The 20,999-nt window shown below is 37.5% G+C and overlaps 1 protein-coding gene across 1 annotated transcript; it reads left to right on the plus strand.

The window, feature by feature from the left end:
* The first annotated feature begins 762 nt into the window (after nucleotides 1-762).
* On the plus strand, nucleotides 763-20,647 carry ICOS (inducible T cell costimulator). The gene is made up of 5 exons (XM_059927535.1): nucleotides 763-820; nucleotides 16,280-16,618; nucleotides 17,356-17,462; nucleotides 18,513-18,597; nucleotides 20,607-20,647. The coding sequence occupies exons 1-5, from the start codon at nucleotides 763-765 to the stop codon at nucleotides 20,645-20,647; spliced, it is 630 nt and encodes a 209-aa protein (XP_059783518.1).
* The last annotated feature ends 352 nt before the right edge of the window (nucleotides 20,648-20,999 follow it).

The raw sequence follows: 20,999 nt of genomic DNA on the forward strand, positions 1-20,999 counted from the left end.
CATTTATATACATATAAACATAATTATTTTTATTATTATTACTGTTGTTTTTGTCTACTCTATCACCCTGCATGGATAGAGAGACCATGGGTAGTCTCTTCAGCTTTCTTGCTTTCATCTGAGGCTATAGGTGTAGAATCCCTGCTTTCTACAGACTCTGCTGTACTATGTAAGGCAAGGTTTAAGTTAGATTAAAACCAATTCTAACACTTGGAAAATTACCATCTACAATGAATGCCATGTAAATATTCTTTCTTAGATTCCTGTGTTGCTCTTCTTTCAGTATCATCATTTCAAGTTCTGTTGTAATTTCTTTTATTTCTTGTCCTATTTCAAAGGCTTTCTTTCTCTGGAGCAAATAGCATAAGATAGAAATGTGTCCAAATACATGCTATTTATCATGTGGTTAATTTTAGATCATGTTATCCCCAAAACTATTGATTCAGAGGAATAGGGTGGTTCTGAAAAGAATAGGCATTGTCTCTTTCACTTCTTTTCATGGAACTGAAATGAGGGTAAAGTTTTCCTCTATCTTCAAAATCCTTAATAATCCATTGATTAAGCTTAACCCCCATGAGCAATAATGCCATATAGCCACTGACATCAATTAAGAGACACCTCCCTGCCTTGATGGTAAGTGTGACACTACATCAACCCCCAAAAAACCCACTTCCTTTCCAGCAAACAGAAAACAGCAGAGGACATGAATTCACTGGCAGCCTTAAACACTGAAGGAGAAAATTGTGTTTGTTTCTGGCAAACATGAAGTCAGATCTCTGGTATTTCTTTCTCTTCTGCTTCCAAGTTGAAGTTCTAGCAGGTAAGTGACCTACTGAATATTTATTATTAAGTTATAATTCAAGTGAACATTAAGAAAAATCAGTTGGAAAAGGGTTTTTTTTGTTTGTTTGTTTTCAGAAAGTAAGAACGATTACAGAAGAGCCCAAGTCCATGGCTAAGGGCGTTTATGTCACTGTTTTAAGATGAAGAAAAATGTCTCATCGGATCATTAAAACTTTAAATTACCTGCTTGAAGTTACTTTTTAGTGGATAAAGTAGAAGAGTGGCTTACTGTTCTCAGAGAAAGATGAAAGGCAAAATGACTTGTGTCAAGAGAATGAAAATTAAGTAGTCCTGGCATTTGGGCTGGGGATCCTTTCTGAAGGAGAAAATAAGATGGAAGGGCTTTGAAAAGAAGGATTTTGATTTTAATCTTATCTGGGTGGTCTTTTGTCAGAAATGCCCTGGCTGCCACAGAGTTTTTTCGACACTAATGTCAAGGTCCTTCTAAAAGGCTAAGGAGTAGTGGATGATGTAAAAACACTCCCTAGCCTCTGTAGACATTAAAAAAATCATTCTGAAAAAAAAAAAAATCATTCTGAAGTCCTCAATTCTTTCTCTTACATGGTATATATCACACTCTACTTGAATACTTTAGATAATGTTACCTACAATGAAATTAATATGTACTTCTGCTGCTTCTTACTTGGTACATTTTCTATTATTTTTGTTTCATCTTTAAGTCTGAGCCTCATGTTCTTGAGGCTGAGAAAAAGCAAAGTGAAATTATATTACATTGGGAAGTTCTACTGACACTAAAAGTGCAGACAGAACTTTTAGTAGGTATAACTTTATTTCAAAATAAGTTTTGCTGTGGTACCAAAAATAGACTTTATTTTTCTCTCCAAAGAATTAAAAAACAAAAGTGTATTGGTCAAATATTTGATCTTGTGGTGGCTCAAGGTGGCTCCAATGCTCTTAAATAAAGAGGAAAGAGGAATGAGGAATTAGAGTCTACTTAAGGTCCCAAGGGCAGTTTGGGGCCACTTGCTTGTTTAACTATGGCTTTTATACAACCCAATGAAATCCTTTAGCTGCATGAGCAACAAAGGAATAGCTTTGGAATTGATATTTATTCATTCATTCACTCATCCATTCATTCAGCACCAAGCACTTGCCATGCAGGAGGTACTGTGCCAGCTGCTGTGTGTACAATGATGAGCAAAATCAGGTCAGCCCCTGCTCTCACGAAGCTAACTGAATGGCTGGGAGAGAGACACTAATCAAATAATCCCATGAATGAATGACAATTACAGGCAGAACCCAGTTCTATCAGAGGATGTAACAAAGAAACCTGCATAAACTGGTGGGTGTGGAGGTGTGGTTGGGGGGTGGGTTCATCCAAGTCTTTCTTGTGGAAGTGGCACTTGAGCTGAGCCTTGGAGGACAAATAGGAATAAATGGGGAGAATGGTGGGATGGTGGGTAAGAACATTCCATATCATGAAAAGAGTAAGTGCAAAGGACCTGTGGCAGGAAGGAATGAAGTAAGTCAGGAAGCTGGAAGAAAGTGGATGTGCCTGAGTACAGAGAGGAAAGGGGTTGGGGATGGTGCAAGATAAGGCAGGAAAGGAAAGCAGAGACCAGACCATTCAGACCATATGCACCATGTGAAGGATTGTGGATTTTCTTCCAAGAACATTGGTTCAAGTCATTGAAGGGTTTGTACTGCTAAAAAGCATCCAATGTGCCAAACCTATTTAGGCACTTATGGTGGTGATATTATGCTCAGGAGATTTGAATTAGCAATGGTGTTACCACTGTGGAAGGATCGATCCAGCCTAGGTGGAATTATTTCTAGTTGGCAAATTAAGCTGATGAATAAATTGTACTTCTGGAATGATATTTATCTTGGATTCTGATGGAACAAAACCAACGTTCCCCCTCATCAACAGAAAACCATGCCATGTGCAAGCTGTTATCCTATTTGACAGGTGGCAAAATTGGGGCACAAATGGCTAGATGGAGATAGTAAACTGCTGAACAATCTTATATTCAAAATATCACCACAGTGCATGTATCCAGCAACTACCATTTTAAAGGCTCTAAATGCAAAGTAAAGAACCAGACTGAAGTCAACTAAGCTCTTGCAGATCCTTTCCTTTGGCATATTTTTAATCCTCCCAACTATGTAGGCTTTCTCATCCCATGAAGAGATAGGCATTCTTACTTTCAGTTAATCTTTGAAGAATCTCAGACCAGGAAAGGCTAAGTGTTTGGTTACCTAGTAATTAGTGGCAGAACCAAGATTAGAATTCAAATATGTCTGATTCCAATAGCCACATTCTTTCCACACCATGTTGAAGTAGTGGAGATATAACATGAATCTCAAAGGAGAGAAATTCTCATCAGTTTTGTTATTTGGTTGGTGAGTTAAGAGGAAAGAAATCATGGTGATTCTCAGTCTGCTATTGATCTCAGTGTAAAACTTAACAAAGTCATCTTCTTTTAATGATTCTGGAACAATAGGAGGCTCTTAATTGTAAAAGAACTGAGAAAACTGGGACCCTCTGTCTGCATTTAGAAGACACTCTTTATAGACATTATGGGCAATGGAGACCACGCGGGTGACCTGATGAATTCTGGTTTTGGAAAGACCACTTTAAAAGCAGTGGAGTGGGAATGACCAAGGTTGGGTGGTGTTTAATAAATGTGCATGTCTAATGATATGTTTAGGGTGGAAGCTGGAAGGGTAGCCCTCAGGCTCATTTTGAGCCTTGATTTTGTCACCCAGGCACTGAAGCAGTGATTCCTGAACTCCATCACCTCCAAAAAAACCAGCCCTTTGGCGTCTCCAGCACCTGCTCCTCCCCAGAGCTCAGGGAGAGTCCTGCGGAGTTGAGCTGACATTTAAGCCCCTCCCAGCACCTCCTTCCAGTGTTCTTGCTGAATTAAAAAAATCCACATTGTCCACCTTTTCTTTCAATAGATGAATTCAGGGCATTCTCACTCAGCACAAGAAGCCTATATGAATTTCACTCCTTCAATATTGTTTATTTCTATTTTCCTTGGTTGCGGTATTCTCTTTTATTTTTGTTGGTAGGAGGAAGTTTCTTTTAACTCCCCTCTTTCCCTCTGTAATTTGGAAGGTTGACTACACGTCCTAGTTGACTAATTCATTATCATGTTCAGAGCAGCTTAACTGACTATCTATTTATTATTGTAGTAAAGTAAATAATGACAGTAGCCTTGCTTGATGTGTTTACCCCACCTCCCATCCCCCGCAGTGACGTGAGAACTTTGGAAAGTTCTCTTTTCACTCTCTTGCTTTCCCCTTAGTGAACCCCTGCCCCATACATGGGTTTTGTTGAAATAACTGAAAACTTGTAGTTGCAGATCATTGCTAAGTTTCCTCTGACAGTATTTCCCTTCTGGTTCAAGAATTCTTTACACTCACGTCACCTTTTCCCAGCGGCAGCATCATTCTTGCCATCTGCTCCTGTCTTGTCATCCTTGTTCTGATCCAATGATCAGAAGACTTCCATTATTTTCTTCAGATACCTCAAACTCTGAATTCCAGCATGGGTAAAGATGTCTTCCTTTACTCTGATGGGTGACTAATCTCTTTTCTGGGAGTAGGATTCCTGGACTGCACTCTTTTAATAGTCTCTGGATATTCATTCACTGTATGCTGGCTTCTAGGGTTGCAGGTGAGTAGTTCCATGTTAGTCTGCCTCTCATTACTTTGCAAGTAGATTAAAAAGTATCTCTAGAATCTTGTTATTCATTTCAATAATGGAATTCAGGAATTCCACTAGGATATGCCTAATTCTGTGAGTGTTTTCATTAACATTGCTTGGAACTGAGTGAGCCTTTTCAATCTGTAGACTTCAGGTTTTTTTGGGTTTTTTAAATTTCGGGGATATTTTCTCCCAGTAGTTGTTTAGTCATATCTTTTTCTTTGTCTTTTTTCCTTCTTTTTAGACATGCCTATTATTTTCATGTAAGATCTCGAGATCCTTGTTTTATCATCATTAGTGAGCAAAATGAATTTCATAACTTGCCATGGCTTTTAACAACTCCCTCAGATGAAACGGAATATTATAGTTCTTAAATTGCTAGCAGCATATTCCCATTTCTTGGTAGAAACAAAATGTAGGTGTGTAGGGAGGACCTCAATTCTCATCTGAGCTTTGCTCACTGTGTGTCCATAGACTTGTTTGGCATAAAAAAAAAAATTGGCCTCAGTATTCACAGTTGTAAACTGAGCAAAACCCACAGCTTATGCTGTCTCCCTATCCTAAGAATATAAATTTTATACATAAAAAGATGTACTGGGCTTTGCAAATTCAAAGCCCAGTATATATATATACACATATATATATACATATATATACATATACATATATACATATGTATATGTGTATATACACACACACACACATATATATATACCAATCATTTGTAGCCTTCAATACCCAAAGAAAAGACCACGTTTACTCCATAAATGGCATCTCTGTGTTACTGCTCTTCTAATAAATTGAGTCTATTAAATGACACGTTTTCGTCATTCTAAGTAAAATAAGAATGTGGCGTTCAGTACCTTTTGAGGAAAATTCAGAATTATACTTTGGAAAGTGGAACTTAAATATGTAGAAAACATGTAACACAAATGAAAGCTGTTGGTCAACAAGCAATTTTTTTCCATTAGTTTGGCCTGTATGGTCGATTGAAACAGACTGAGATTTGCAAGTTTAAAGAGAGAGTCAGTAATTGGGATATGAATCTCCTCTGACTCTCGTATAACATACTGATGGCTGCATCTACTTTGCATGAGGAAAAGCTAAGAAGAAGCAGTTTGTCTTTAAAGGAAGGTGATGGACTCAAGAATTTTGGGCTCAAGAATTTTGAGTCAGTCAACCACTAGTTCTGATAGAGTCTTTTGTTTTTCTTAGTGTGTTGCCATAGACATGGCACTTCCAACAAGCAACAAAGAATCACTTAAATGGAACTTTTTTCAATATGAGAAATCAAACTTTTATAGCCAACATTTATACTCTCCTAGGGCTTAGCACACAAAAAAATTCATTCATGTAAAAAACAAGAAACAAAACCTCTACTGCACTCACAATTCAAGTTCTGCTCATTTTGTACTAAGACTGAAGCAAAATCTCCTAGTAGTTCCTGTTTGCTCTTATTTAATTATAATAGAGTTTCTTGTAGATGTGAATACATCTTTTTACATTTCTACAGGCAGATAAGTTACAGAATACTCATCAAGAATTTAGATCCCATCAGAGCAAGGACCCAGACTTTGTTGCAGGTTTAAGTACACAGGGCAGTTCAACACACAATGATCCATGAATGAGGCTGTCTAGGGAAACAGGTATGTTAAAGAATGTATTTTCACATCAAATAAATAATTTTATATATTTTTTTGGTGCATAATAACCTTTTCAGTCGTAGAATACATATGTGGCACCAATGTAAATACTACTTTAAGTATTTGGGACAATTATACACCCAATACATCTTGAAGGAAAAGAAATACTTGAAAATAACTTCCAAATCTAGCTTAATGTTAAAAACTTCTTTTTCTTTTTCTTCTCTTTTCTTAGCAAGTCTCTTTAGCTTCTGTGCTTCAGCTTCTATAAAATTAAGGGGTTGGACTAGATTATTGGACTAAACAGTTCCTTAGAAATGTGGACTCTGATATCAAATTGTCTAGGTTCAAATCATGGCTCCACCACAATTTGCCTCTATGACCTGGGGCCAGTTACTCAAGCCTCAGTTTCCTCATCTGTAAAATAGGAATAAAAATAGAAAATCTGATGTCAAATGTTGTTATGAACATCAAATGATATATTGCATGTAATGAATTTGAAACCATAATACATGGGAAACACGCAATGCTTGTAAGTTGCAATTATTATTACTATTTGGAAGTTTTTGAAAGCTTAGATGTTTATATAACTCCAGAACTATTGGGCTTCAGACAATTGGTTGGGCATCATTCAGTGTGAGACTTTGCCTTTGGACTTGGAAACAAGCATTCTCCATTATCCAGTAGATTGGATCCCCTGCTCTGTTTTTCTTGCTCACCTCCTCACCTCATTGCAGGACAGTTACCAACCAGGCTCAGCTTTCATATTCTTCTATTCATTCATTCATTTATTATTATTGAGCATCTAATGTATTCCAGGTCCTAGGATTATTTAAGTGACCATGATACAGTCTTTATCCTTGTGAAGTTTATGTTTAAATGAGGAAGACAAAAATAATTATGATCTAAGCTTATACACATTATAACTATATTGCTATAAACAAGGCTTTATTGAAATCATTGAGATAGGAGTCTTTGTCTGGGGGTCTCAGGGACAAAGCGGTTTTTTAAAGTGGTTCTTAAAGAATGAATGAGGATTTCTAAGCAGATAAAGCGGTAATGGGATATTCTAGTCTATGGGGATAGAAGTAACAATGTGAAAGTAATGGCCAAAAAGTATGGTGTAGCTTGAAGCTATATGGTCCCTGAGATTGTGAAAGGATTTTGTGTCATTCCAAGAAAATTGATTTATTTTTTTACCTCATAAGCAACAAGGTAGTGGATATTTTCAAACTGGGGAGTGAAATGCTTTGTAGAAACACAATTTTGCAAGCAGCATGGAGAATGGATTTGGAGGGAGAGACTACTGTTGAGAAGGCCAGTCAAGAAGATGCTTCCACAGATGAGGAAGATGTGAAAAAGTCCTAGTTTGGCAATGGGAATGGGGAAAAACCATCCATGAGCTAGAGTCAACTGGACTTGGTGACCAATTGGATCAGGACAGTCGGAGAGAGGGAGTAATGAGGAAGACTCTGAGGTCCTGATGCCTTAAAGGACAGGACTTGGGTTTGGTGAGTGGATGCTGAGTTCAGTTTGGAAATGTTACTCTTGATATGTCAGTGGACACATCCAGATGGAGACGTTGAAAGGAAACTGGAAATAAGGAACTAAGCCAAGGGGAGGAGTGGGCTGGAGATGAAGGTGTGGGTTACTGGAGTAGAGAGTAGAGTTTATTCTAATTACTTTGTAAATATCGCTACGAAGTTTTATAACACCTTTGGGATTTTTCCATTTTCACAAAGAAAATCAGTTTTTACGAGGAGAAAATCAATCTTTCATTAAAAAAATTATGCATTTTAGAGAACCAAGGGTTGTTTTACCCCCTCTACAGAGTTCCTTGGAGAATAGAAAATTCACACATTGTGTGTGTGTGTGTGTGTGTGTCAGCGTGCGTGTGCACGTGCAGGTGCGCTCATAGTCTTTTGCCTTTTTAACTTTCTCCTTACTTTTTTTCTTCATGTTTTTTTGACTTCCTTTTCTGCAAATGTTAAGACTTGGGATTGGGCTTATTTTGCCTACCCTTGCTACCAATTTCAATCACTACTTTAGATTATGGATGCCTTTGAATAATAATGTAAATATAGAAATTATGCATATATAAAAATCTGCTAATCAGGATTCCAAAAGTTTTAGCTAGTAGATGCATAAGAAATGACAGTGGTTTTATGAGAGGTAAAAAAAAAAGTGGTAGAAAGCATATTTTTTAAATGACAGAATTTCTTAGGAAAAGATCAAATGTAACAAAACCCTAATATAAACATTGCAATTTTTAGAACTTCACTTCTTACGTCACATTCATGTGCTGTGCTAAGCTAAAGCTTATCATTGTTGGATTACAGAAAATATTTTTAATAAGCACTATCAATAATTGCAAACTCAGGAACTCTTATCTTTCGATCACTCAGACCTTTGTGGAGGTTTGTGGTTAGAAGTCTGAGTTAAGGAGAATAAAGTGAAATTGCTGATCCGTCTCATATCCCCTGCACTGTGTGGGTTTTCTAAGTGTTTTTGCTAAAAGATTTTCAACCAGGCATAATACAACTGCTTATAAAGAGTCCTGGCAGGATGGGTTCTATCAAGACAATCTTACACTGAAGAAATGAAATAGTTTAGATGTAAAAGAATCAATTTGTAAATAAATTTCTGAATCATAATGCGATTCTCAGCTGAATGACCCTTTTCTTCAGAGATTTTTTTCTTAATAGCTCCCCAAAAAGAAGATGTAAATGCTTTTATCTTTTAAAAATTTTGAAGATCTAAAGAACTCATCTGATATAAACATTCTGATTTTACTCTTGAAACCTTAGTCTGCTGATATCAACAGTAATGTTATAAAAATCATAGCAGCAGTTAACAGGTTTGAACCTCTATTGGAAAGATTGCACCCTTTAGACATGGTAGTCAATGTGATTAAGATATAGCACCTATTTTCTAGAGTACTTATAATCTAGGAGCACCAACAAGAAGTAAACAGATATGGTAGCAAAACGAAAATGAAGTCTGAATATTCAGATTTTTAGACTCATCACCAGGATTCAAGAGAACATATTCCTGTTTGTGTTTTTAGCAATGCACTAAATGCTAAATTTTATAGCATGGTGTTTCTATTGCAAATCACTCACATGCTCTGGTTATGAAACATCTGGATGTATTACAACAATCATTGGTTCAGAGGCACCTGTCCTGGACATCCATTGGGCAAATTTAATGATTCTGCACTTTAGAGGATACAAATAATAACCAGGTTGAAACCTGTCTTCCCTTCTATAGGCACAAAAGAGCCAAGAGAATAGTCAACCATCTAAACAAGTCTTTATGAACCTGGTAGATATTTATAATAGTTAAAGAACGTGCTTCTTTAAAGCTCAGCCAGATAATATTCATTAGAACCTGACATCCCAGTTGAGGAGGTGTCTTTTGTACTTGATTGTATATTTGCACGTACTTGTCTGCAGAAGAAAGGCAACATGCCGTAGCTAACCCTGGGATCGTGTCCCAGCTATGAGCTATGTAATCCTGGGAAAGATACTCAGTTTTCTGGCCCCAGTTTAGCTTGATAAATTTAAGTGTACAATTTAAAATGAAAGGCTTAACTGAATCATTTCTAAGAGCCCTTTTGATTCTTATATTCTATAGTCTACGCTTTATCTCCCCAGATTTATAACATCACTGAGATCTACATATCCATTCATCCATCCATCCATCCAATACATATTTATTGTGACTTACTACTTACCAGGTGCTACTGTAGATACTTGGGATGAATCTGTGAATAAAATCAACAAGGTCCCTCATTTTAAAGCTTATGTTATAGTGGGGTAGCCAGACAGTAAACAAGAAAACGAAGCAGACAGCAACCTCAGGTAATATGCTAGAAAATGACTTGCGGTGTGTTTTGGATTGAGCGGTCAATGGTTGCTGGAGAAGTAAGAAGCAGCCACATGAAAATCAGAGATAACATTCCAGGCAAAGAAACAACAAATTCAAAGCCCTGGGGACCAACTTCTTGTGTTTGAGGAATAGAAAGAAGAACAGTGTGACTGCAGTGTGGTGAGTGGCTGGTATAAAATGGTGTTAGCGAGACAGGGTAGATCACGCAAGTCATGGAAACTAGCATAAGGAGTTAGATTTTCTTTTAAATGAGATGGGAAGGCCCTGGATGCTTTATAAGCAGGGCAAGTATACTATCTGATTATGTATGTAAGAAGATTATTCTGGTTTCCCTGAGGAGAGTGGATGGTGAATGGGTGTGAGTGAGAGCAGAAAGTTAGGAAGCTCTTGTCATCCCAGAGAGAGAGAATGCTGGTTTGGACCAATTGCAGCTTAGATGGAGAAATGGGTAGATTCTACCAGACATAGAACAGAGCTGCAGGAAATTAGACTTTCTTCCTGTAGAAGGATTTCAACAGTGATCCTCTAAGACTCAGTCTATAGTGACCACTTTGTAGCTTCATGTGGTTGCCTGCTTCCATTATACTTCCTTTGGTTGTTGCTAGTGGCACTTCAACCTCAGATTGTACCCCAAATCTTTCATCTGCCCAAGAAGCTGTGTGACCTCGGACAAATAATCTAATCTGTCTGGGTCATCAGTTGTCTGTATGTGGAAAAATTGGACTTGCTGTATGATTTGTATGTTTGCTAGGCTTGACTGTATATGAGGCTGGGCAGAAGTTGAATCATGTTACAGGAAACACAAGTGTGAAGGTAGGGGTGTTTACAGGATGTCTGAAACATGTACAGACTGTATATGAGAGCTTATGGGGATTGGAAATGGAGATGGTTATGGTAGGGAGAGTGAGGAACATATCAAAGACAGTGTGAGAGAATATTTTGGAGGATAATTTTATATTAAAAAGCGGTATGTGTGGGCTTCCCTCGTGGCGCAGTGGTTGTGTATCTGCCTGCCAATGCAGGGGACACGGGGTCGAGCCCTGGTCTGGGAAGATCCCACATGCCGCGGAGCAACTAGGCCCGTGAGCCACAACTACTGAGCCTGCGCGTCTGGAGCCTGTGCTCCGCAACAAGAGAGGCCGCGACAGTGAGAGGCCCGCGCACCGCGATGAAGAGTGGCCCCCGCTTGCCGCAACTAGAGAAAGCCCTCGCACAGAAACGAAGACCCAACACAGCCAAAACTAAATAAATAAATAAATAAACCCAAAAGTTAAAAAAAAAAAAAAAAAAGCGGTATGCGAAGCGAATTTAAGCTTGATATAAGGGAAGAAAGAACAAGAAGAAAGAGATTGATGAGGGGAATAGTCACAATTTTCAACTACTAGTATGACAGGGGAACTGACCAAAGAGATTTGACACCCAATCAAAGCAGACATCGGCTATAAAAAATGGTGCTATCATACCAGTACTCCTGACTGAATATTAGACTTGGAGATAAGAACATCCAGGGAAGGTGGAGAAAAGATTCTAGCTGCTTCAGCAGTTATAAGGAACTAACATATTCAGATTTTCCTTAAATTGTCTATCCATTAAATGCTTTAGTCATGATTATAGGAATGATCTCCTTTTGATACTATTTTTCAAATATCATCAAAGGGGCTTCCCTGGTGGCGCAGTGGTGGTCTGCCTGCCAATGCAGGGGACACGGGTTCGAGCCCTGGTCTGGGAAGATCCCACATGCCGCGGAGCAGCTGGGCCCATGAGCCACAACTACTGAGCCTGCGCGTCTGGAGCCTGTGCTCCGCAACAAGAGAGGCCGCGATAGTGAGAGGCCCGCGCACCGCGATGAAGAGTGACCCCCGCTTGCCACAACTAGAGAAAGCCCTCACACAGAAACGAAGACCCAACACAGCCATAAATAAATAAATTAATTAATTAATTAATTAATTAATTTAAAAAATATATATCATCAAAGACTAAGGATTTTGTGATTAGGTATTTGAGCATATCTGTTCTACAGGTGCCAAAGTAATTATGAAGCAATTGATTAAATCCCCTATCTGATTCCTTTAGTTGAAAACATTCAAATAGCAGACCAAGAGTTGCCAAATCGTTTTCCAGATGGAAAGTTTAAGCATCGGGTATGTGGACACTTAAGTCAGGCTTCTTGTCACCACATTTAATAATAAAAAGGTGACCTAGGTAGTTTTTAGATTAAAAATGATAAAACAAATAACTAAGAGTGTCCCGTAGAAATGACACTTTGGGATCTCCAGTTACTCCTCTGATGTCAATGGCACTGTCACTCAAGAAAAACTTAGGTAGTTTTCCTCGCCATACCTAAATGTTTTTATGGGCCAGGAAGATTGTCTCATTAATTTTCATTTCTCCTGACTTCATGGAACAGCCCAGTAAGATGCTGGGACAGAGAGAGTATTATGGAAACATGGTTTCTCCTCTGGAGAACCCAGCAGCAAACTAGTATCTCTCTTGGTTGTTCATGGTCTCATCTAGATATGTTCTCATCCTCAACCCATAGAGAGTAAGTGTTGGAAAGAACTTTAAGATGTCTTGGTCTCACTTCCTTATTTCACAGCTGAAGAGACTAAAGTCTAGAGAGGTATCCTTGTCACAGAGACTTGCTAATGGCAAAGCCAGAATTTTCCTCTGGTTTCCTTGGGAACCACTGCATTGCACTTCTATCACCCTGCATCGCCAACCATTATATTTCATCTTGCGTTGGGTTATAGGTCATAGTGTGGGCCCAAAAGGAGAAAAAGCTGCTGACAAAATCATCTTCCAAAGTAGAAGACAATGCATCTACATCTGTGTGTGCACAGGGTGGCCGCAGACGCTTTTGTTCCAAGATCTCTTTGTGGTTTACACACTGCTATTCTAAAGTCCTTGGGAAATTTGCTCTGAACATTTCTAAAGGAACTGTGAACCAGCTCACTGATTTTATCTTCTGCGATAGACAGTAAAGACATAAGCATCAAAGCAATAGTAGTGCAACATAATTTACTTTCAGACAAATAAGTCCCCATGCAAATCATCTTTCACTTTAATCTAATGTAGGTTGCACCTATTCTCATGTGATGAGTTTTTCCCCTTTGCCTTTTGCTTACATTTACCCTCAGTTCTTTAAATGAAACAAGCATTGTTTTTCTTCTTTATACTTGAAAACTATTTTATTCTAGAGCAAAACATCTATTCACAAAAGTGAAAAAATATAAATGTACAATTTAACGAATAGTTACAAAACATACTACCTTACTCCTACAATTATCACAGGTCAAGAGGTAAAACATTGTCAGCCCACAGAAGCCTCTCCACCCTTTGTTTTCCTTCCCGATTCCAATTCCTCTTCCCCTTTGTACAGAAGCATCATACTGAATTTTGAGATATTCATTTGGTTTATATATTCTGTTTCTATTCTTTTAGTCATTATGCAAGAAATCACAACATGCATACTTCATTTATCAAAGTCTCAAGTTGCATACACCGTTTCTAGCCTCCTAGACAATGTGTTTTAGGTTGACAGTTTCTTTCAGTACTCTAAAGATATAAGATGTAATTCCACTGTATCATGACTTTTACTGTTGATGTTGAGATACCACCTGTCTGTCTAACAGTTGCTTCTTAGAAGGTAGTCAGTCTCTTTTCCCTGGCTGTTTTTAGGGTTTTTATTATGATTTGTCTAGATGTGCATATTTAAAAAAAAATCTACTTGTGATTTGTTAGGATTCTTGAACCTGTGGATTTTGATTGCATTCTGAATAGTTTTTCTAGCCGAATTTTCCAGTTCAACAACTCTCTTTAACCATCTAATAGGCTCTTAACATATCTGCTGAGTTTCTAATCTCAGTGTGGTTTTTTTGCCAATTCTAGTTGGTTCTTTTTCAAATTAGTTGACTTTTTTTCTTTGTTTCCTGTGATCTATAGATATTATTACAAGTTTGTCTTTTATTTCCTTAAACACAGAAGGCTCAATTGTTTTATTTTGGGGATCTGATAATTTAAATATATAATTGTGTATTTGGTTTTGGAGTCTGTTGTTTCTGTTGTTGTCTTGTTTCCTTGCATGTCTGATTATTTTTTATTGTATGCTTGTCATTATAATTATTATTTGTAGATATGAGTTGAAGCCTAGGATGTAAACCTTTTCTTTCTGTAATAGTTTGCATTTTTACTTTTAAAAGCTTAGGGGTAATAATAATCCAAAATCACCTTAGACAAAGTTCAATTATTGAGATTTTCTGGACCACTGAAGTGATTTGAAGGTGGGCTATAATCTGCATGAAGGCTGGTTTACTTCTGGTTTAACCTGTATTCCAAGGCTGTAGCCCTTTGGGATTTTGAGGAGCTTATTGAGGAGAATGTCTTTTACTAGATTTCTCGCTTTTAGACTCTGGGAGTTGAGACTTGAAAGCAGAAGTTTGAATCTGGGAGAGCAGCACATGCTCTCGAAGTAAAAGCAACTTCTAACCTTCGCTTATCTCTCTGGATTCTGGTTCTTCAAGTTTAATCTAGTAATTTCTTCTTTTTTTCAGCTCTTTAATCCTTTACATTAATATTTTTAGACATTTCATTCAGCGTGTTTGGTTGTTTTGGTGTGGGAATTAGTTTGAATAACCTGGACTGCCATACTGAAAACTAGAACGCTTGTGTATATTTTCACAATCAAATCCCCAAGTTGAAAATCTATTCCCTAGCAATATGAGAGATATAAATGAAAGCCTACAGGTATTAAGAAAAATAAGTAACTATGGTGAATTTTAAATAAAATGAACGCACTGGTGTAAGCAAAATTGTGACAAGTGAAGCCAGGAGGGTAATGCTAGTCCTGTTATAAAGTGGAACAGTTCTTTCCGAAAGCAACATGGCGGTACCGAGTGTTTTCAGAGTCTTTAAATATTTTGCCCACATGTCAAAATATTTACATAAAATCAAAATGCTGAAAATAACCCCAACAGTCAACATTAGTAGAATGCTTTAACAAATTATGATAGATTAACATTATGCCCTTTTATATAGCCATTAAAAAGGATAAGTATGATGACTATGTAAAAAATGGAATGTTTATGATATAACATTAACTGCCAATAGAAGAACAAAAGGAATAGGTTTGCTATATAAAATAAGTATATGTCTGGAAGATAAAGAGCAAAAATGCAGAAATAGTATTTCTATTTCACTGGAAAAGGAGGAGTAGGTAATTTTTTTCCTTAAAAATTCTTTGTACTTGTTACATAGTTTTCTCAAGAATAAAAACAGGGATTTCAAAACTTAAGCTAAAAACTGTCATGCTAATAATTTTTCCCAATTTCAGCATGAAACTTTGTCATATTAAAAAAAGAAGAAGAAAAAAGGAAGGGAAAGAGTTGTTTGAACTTATAACTGAATAACTCAGAATCTGCAACCAGGCCAAATCCATTTCAGTTTCCTTCTTCTGTGATCCCCATGTAGCTTGCAAAAACAACCTTGGTTTCCTATAAGCTAAAATTTATTTTAAAAAATGAAAAAGTAAACAAAACTCTGGGTCTTTACCTTTATCATCAGACTTTGATTCAGTTCTCAATGGTTGAGGTTCAGAGAAGACATGTTTCTATCATTTGAAAATGATTCATCTGTTCTTTCACTCTCTAGCGGGAGGGTATAGTGTAAATATATACTCTTATATAACCATTCATTTTTAGTTTAAGCTGTTTTGTGCTTTAAAAAGTTTTTTTCCTAAACTATGTCTATCCCCAAATCTCTCATTGTTTGACTAAAGTGCTAATCCTCCTTCAAGTTCAATTTTCAAAGTCACTTTCTCCAAGTGGCATTATCTGATTCTCCAGTCAAAATGTGACCCCCATCTACCTTTACTTGACTCCATTCCTAGCATGAATTATGGTGCATGACTTCATATTTATCTATCATCTGTCTCCAGTATGAAATCTGCCCAAAGGCAGGAACCATTTCTCTTTGATTCATACTATGTAAATATGTTATTTAATATATTACATATTATATATTCATATATGATAAACAAGTCTCTGGTTAGGTTTTTTCCCAAGACACAGTTTTACCTTCATGTTCTATTTTTTGGTTGTGAAGTTCCTTCATTTTGTTGCAATAAAGGTGACTTTATGAAGAGAAGAGATGAGTTTTGTGCTCAAATATAATGATTAGGTCAACAGAATCATAAAATGTCACTTTTTTTTTTTCTTTTTTTTTTATCCAGGAGAATTCAATGCTTCTGCCACATCTGAGATGTTTATATTTCACAATGGAGGTGTACAAATTTTATGCAAATACCCTGATACTGTCCAACAATTTAAAATGCAGTTGTTGAAAGGGAATAATATACTCTGTGATCTCATTAAAACAAAGGGAAGCGGAGACACGGTGTCCATCACGAATCTGAACGTCTGTCAATTTCAGTTATCCAATAACAGTGTCTCTTTTTTTCTGTATAACTTGGACAGTTCTCATGCCAGCTATTACATCTGCAAACTATCAATTTTTGATCCTCCTCCTTTTCAAGTAGATATTCTAAGCAAAGAATATTTGAATATTTACGGTAAGACATTGTTTTAATCTTCTAGACTTAAGAGTACATAGACATTTTAACAATTTTTCTCACTAATGAAAACAGTTAAATAAGTATCTCTTGTGTTGGAGTTCATTCCGGTGCAATTGATGGCAATAATTTATGATGAAATATATCAATACAAGGATGTTTATTAATAATAAAAATAATTATATTAATCAGCAATATGAAATTTAATCATATAGACTGCTGAGTTAGAAATAGGTTATGTTGTCTCTAAAACACACATGCCATTGAAAATCAGGACAAAAATTAGGAGAAATATCCAAACCCATGGCTTAATGGCTGTTGCTTCTATTCACCTAAAGTTTAAGGTTTGGGTTTTGTGCTGGGAATTGTGGAATTAAGTGAGATGATTGAAAACAATAGTTTTATACCTTTACTTTTCCTACTTATTCTTTTGCAAAAACATAGACAGGGAAGTCTTTTCTATTAACCACATTTATAGAAATATATATTTAGAAATATATGTGCATATATGTGCATAAGTCTTCGGTTTTAGTTTCTGGATCCTTGCTATCATACTGAGATGATGTTATTTATTTACTGTTTACTGGATTTCATGATTGTAATGAAGGCAAGCTTTATGGCAAGCTGTTTAATTTAAACAGCTCTTTTAAATTTGTTAAGTGAACTTGTGATTCAACACTGAAAGAGGAGATTTGATTCTGAGAGTTTTTCCTTACCTTAATTTTTTTCCAACCCAGAATCACAGCTTTGTTGCCAGCTGAAGTTCTGGCTACCCATAGGATGTGCGGCTTTTGTTGTAGCGTGCATTTTTGGATGTGTCCTTACATGTTGGCTTACAAAAAAGGTGAGCAACGTTGATCTTTTCTTGCACTGGCTTTACTGAGGAATACGAGCAGTTATTTACTCATCAAAGTAAGTATTGCTCTTGCCAGAATAATTTGATCAACAGGTAGATGATTTCCTTTCCTCAAGATATGCCTACTAATTAAACTACTAACTTGGAACAGAAGCTTATTTACTTTATAGCCGCTTCATTCCAAAAGGAATTCAGTGGCTTACAAAGAGCTATGACTTTATTATTATTCAAAAAAGATAAGGAAATTGGGGCCACGGAAAGACAAAAAGGCAGGAGGAGGGTTATAAGATAAAAATAGATGCTTCCGACTTTTAAAAACTATTACATGTGGGCTGCAAATTTGATTCTAAGTTTCCAAAGTCAGGGCAGATGAAACAATGAGTTATACATTTTTCTCAACCAGTCAATTAAAAAACAATCAGTGAGAAAGTCTCGTAGGGCACCATCAGTAGTTGAGAAGGAAATTGCCAGCTTCTTTACGTGGTAAGTTATTAGGACTCCTTGCTTTTAAAGAAAACCACTGAAAAGCTAGGCAGAAAGAGAAAAGAATAACAACAACGATAACAACAAAAATCTCTCTGTGCCGGGGGATATTCTTTTTAGTGCATCACAAAATGGGTTCTCAGTCAAAGAACCTATACCATTTTGCATATTATGCAAGGGTGTTAGCACCCTCAGGTATATCCCAGTGTGATCGTTGGCCATACAGTGAGTATATCTGTGTCAGAAGGGAATTTGAAAGGAGAGATAAAGAAGGAAGAGAGGAAGATAAGCCCTGTGGTCTAAGTCCACTGGGGAAGGAACAGTAAAGGCATAAATGAGAAAAGACGTTGAGCAGAAACAGTTTTTATTTCAAGCCTTTTTCATATTGTTCTCCTACTTAGCCTAAATTCAGGAGCCTAAGTCACATCATCACACTTTGTCATATACTGCTTCAACAACGAATAGAAAACAATAACAAACACACAAACACATCCCCCACAGGCATGGAGGTGGGGAAGAGCAGATGACAAATCACGTTTCTGACTTTTCTTGCAGAAGTGTCCTTCCAGCGTGCATGACCCTAATAGTGAATACATGTTCATGGCAGCAGTGAACACTGCTAAAAAGCCTGGACCCACAGGTACAGTGACACGAGGGGGCTTGGGAAGGGAAGAGCGTTCTTTACATCAAGCTTAGAATTTTAATTTTTTATTTTAAAGGAAGGGAAAATGTCTCTAAGACTGAATTTTAGTATTTTCTGTACAAAGCCACATTTTCATTTTAACTGAATTGATGCTCTTTCCAGTTCACTGAAAACAACATGTCTATAAACCACTATTAAAAATAAACAAAAAGTTCATAAACCCCTATGGTATCAAGGCAATCTTCCAATCGATATTTTAAAAACTGGGGTGATTCTAAGTCTTCCTTGTTAAAAAGTTCATTAAGTCATACGATGAGATTTATTGAATATCAATTTAGTGTAAATTACTGAGTGAGGCACTGTGGGAGATACACAGATATGAAGGTTTTAGACTGAGATTTGGAAGAAAGATCTGGGCTGGTGTTCCCAAGGGGAAGAAGGAGAAATTGGTGAAGATATTGTTATTTCAACGTAAAAAATGTGCATGGTTAGAGAAATTGGTTGGCTGCGGAAGTCAGTTAGGTGAGACTTTGACCTTTTTCATTCAGAGTGAGTGTTTCATTCAGAGTGAGTGTTGCAGTGTTCTTAAGCTGAGGACCATCCCAGAAAGTCTGAAATATCCATTCTTGTAAATCTTATGCCTTTGAGGTTGCAGTGATGGAAAGTGTATAATGAGACAGAAGCCACTGCATTTCTGCCACCACTCAGTGGTAAAGGACTTGTATAAAAGGGATGCACAAAACACCTGTAATCATGGAATTAAAGCATGGGAAGGGGCTAAATCGCCTTTAGTCCTCATTTTTTTTAGATGAAAGAAATTGATGTTTCTTCTGGTGTTCAGTGATTCTTTGGTTCTCCAGAGAGTTGATACCATAGCTTTGACACTAGCAAAGAGCTTGTGTTTCATTATTTTGCTATTGGAAAAAAAAATATTTTCTCTCAATCTCTGTGCTTGTAATAATGTGTCTATCTTAATTTAGGTCCCTGAAAGCAGACCCTGAGACAGACACTTGGGTGCAAGTAGTTTATTTGGAAGGAAGAAGGGGCGAGGGAACAGGGAGAGGGAGACAGGAAAGGCAGAAAAGCAGATGAAGGTTGCATTACTAAGCTCTCAGCTAGAGGCCACAGGACTTCTGAGAAGTATACAGATGTCTCCCAGAATTGTTCTTCTGAAGGATGGCAAATGGGGCATTTATCCATTGGCTCCCATCCCCACTGGCTTGGGGTTGCCTGCAGGATGCATTAATCTCCCTTGTTCCTGAGCCGTGCTCTGTGCATGCCATGAGGCTGCTCTTAAGCCTTCAGAGAAAGCCCTGAGGCAGAAAAACAGAGAAATGCAGGGTGGGGCTATTTTGCTAGAATAGTCAGCATGCTCAGAAGTGGTGCAGCTGAAATCAGAGGGGGGTAGTTTCATGCTCCATCTACCAAGCCTAGCATATATCTTGCAATTACATGTAAACAAACAGTAACTGAAAATGGCCAGAGTGTAAGCTTCTTGAGGGTAGGCAGGGTCTTTCTTCTGTATTCCGACAGCATGACACATATACAATTCCAGGCAGAGCATGACTCAGCACCGCTGTCAAATATTTGTTATTATACGAATAACACCGTGCTGAGTGATGTGTATTGGGTAGAGGGAGAGAAGACCTAAGACAGTCCTTGTCTTCAGTTTATAATGTCACTGGGACAGGTAATATGTTTGCATGGAGGGTGGAGTCACGTGATAGTGTTAAAAGTACTCAATTAATTGCAAAGTGGTAGAGTCCAGACAAAGTTTGCAACAGGAGCCAAGAGTGGGCTGGGTAAAACTCCATGGAAAACGTGGAATTGGTGCTCAGTCTTGAAGCATAAAGAAGAGTTTGGACGGGGTATGTGTTTGCCTGTGTGTGTGTGTGTGTGTGTGTGTGTGTGTGTGTTTACAAGAGGCAGAGGAAAGGGGAAGCCTTGCTAAAGGGGATTGGCACATGGAGAGCTTTTAAAGAACTTATGCTAAATTTTTGTTACAGATGTGACCCGTAATTTGGAACTCTCTGGCAACCAGGCATGAGCCACACTGGCCAGTTCCCTCCAACTTGAAGAGCAAGATTCTCTGTTTCCTGGACCACAGAGAGTCTGACTTGACTTGACTACATACATCTTTTGCTGATGTTTTGTTCAGTCTGGACCAGTGACTATATCAGTCAATAGGGATTTTAACAGACTGCCTTAGTACTGTAGAGTTCTCTCAAAACAAATACCCTCTCGCAACTAGCTTTATAGAAAGCCCAGCTTGTGTGTGCTCAACAAACAGACCTCACTGGGATGGAAACCCTGTCTTCAGATCTGCTTCTAAGCAATGCATCAGCCAGGAAAACAAACACATCTATAAAAATGTTTTAAAGATGTCAAGGGTATGGAAT

Source organism: Balaenoptera ricei, chromosome 7 (assembly GCF_028023285.1).
Source record: "Balaenoptera ricei isolate mBalRic1 chromosome 7, mBalRic1.hap2, whole genome shotgun sequence".
Taxonomy (NCBI): Eukaryota; Metazoa; Chordata; class Mammalia; order Artiodactyla; family Balaenopteridae; genus Balaenoptera; species Balaenoptera ricei.

Bases quoted from the DNA above. Each gene is read 5' to 3' on its own strand.
- ICOS (XM_059927535.1), top strand. From the start codon at position 763: ATGAAGTCAGATCTCTGGTATTTCTTTCTCTTCTGCTTCCAAGTTGAA. The intron at 16,619-17,355 runs GTAAGACATTGT...TTTCCAACCCAG, and splicing joins AGAATATTTGAATATTTACG to AATCACAGCTTTGTTGCCAG. The intron at 17,463-18,512 runs GTGAGCAACGTT...CTTTTCTTGCAG, and splicing joins CATGTTGGCTTACAAAAAAG to AAGTGTCCTTCCAGCGTGCA.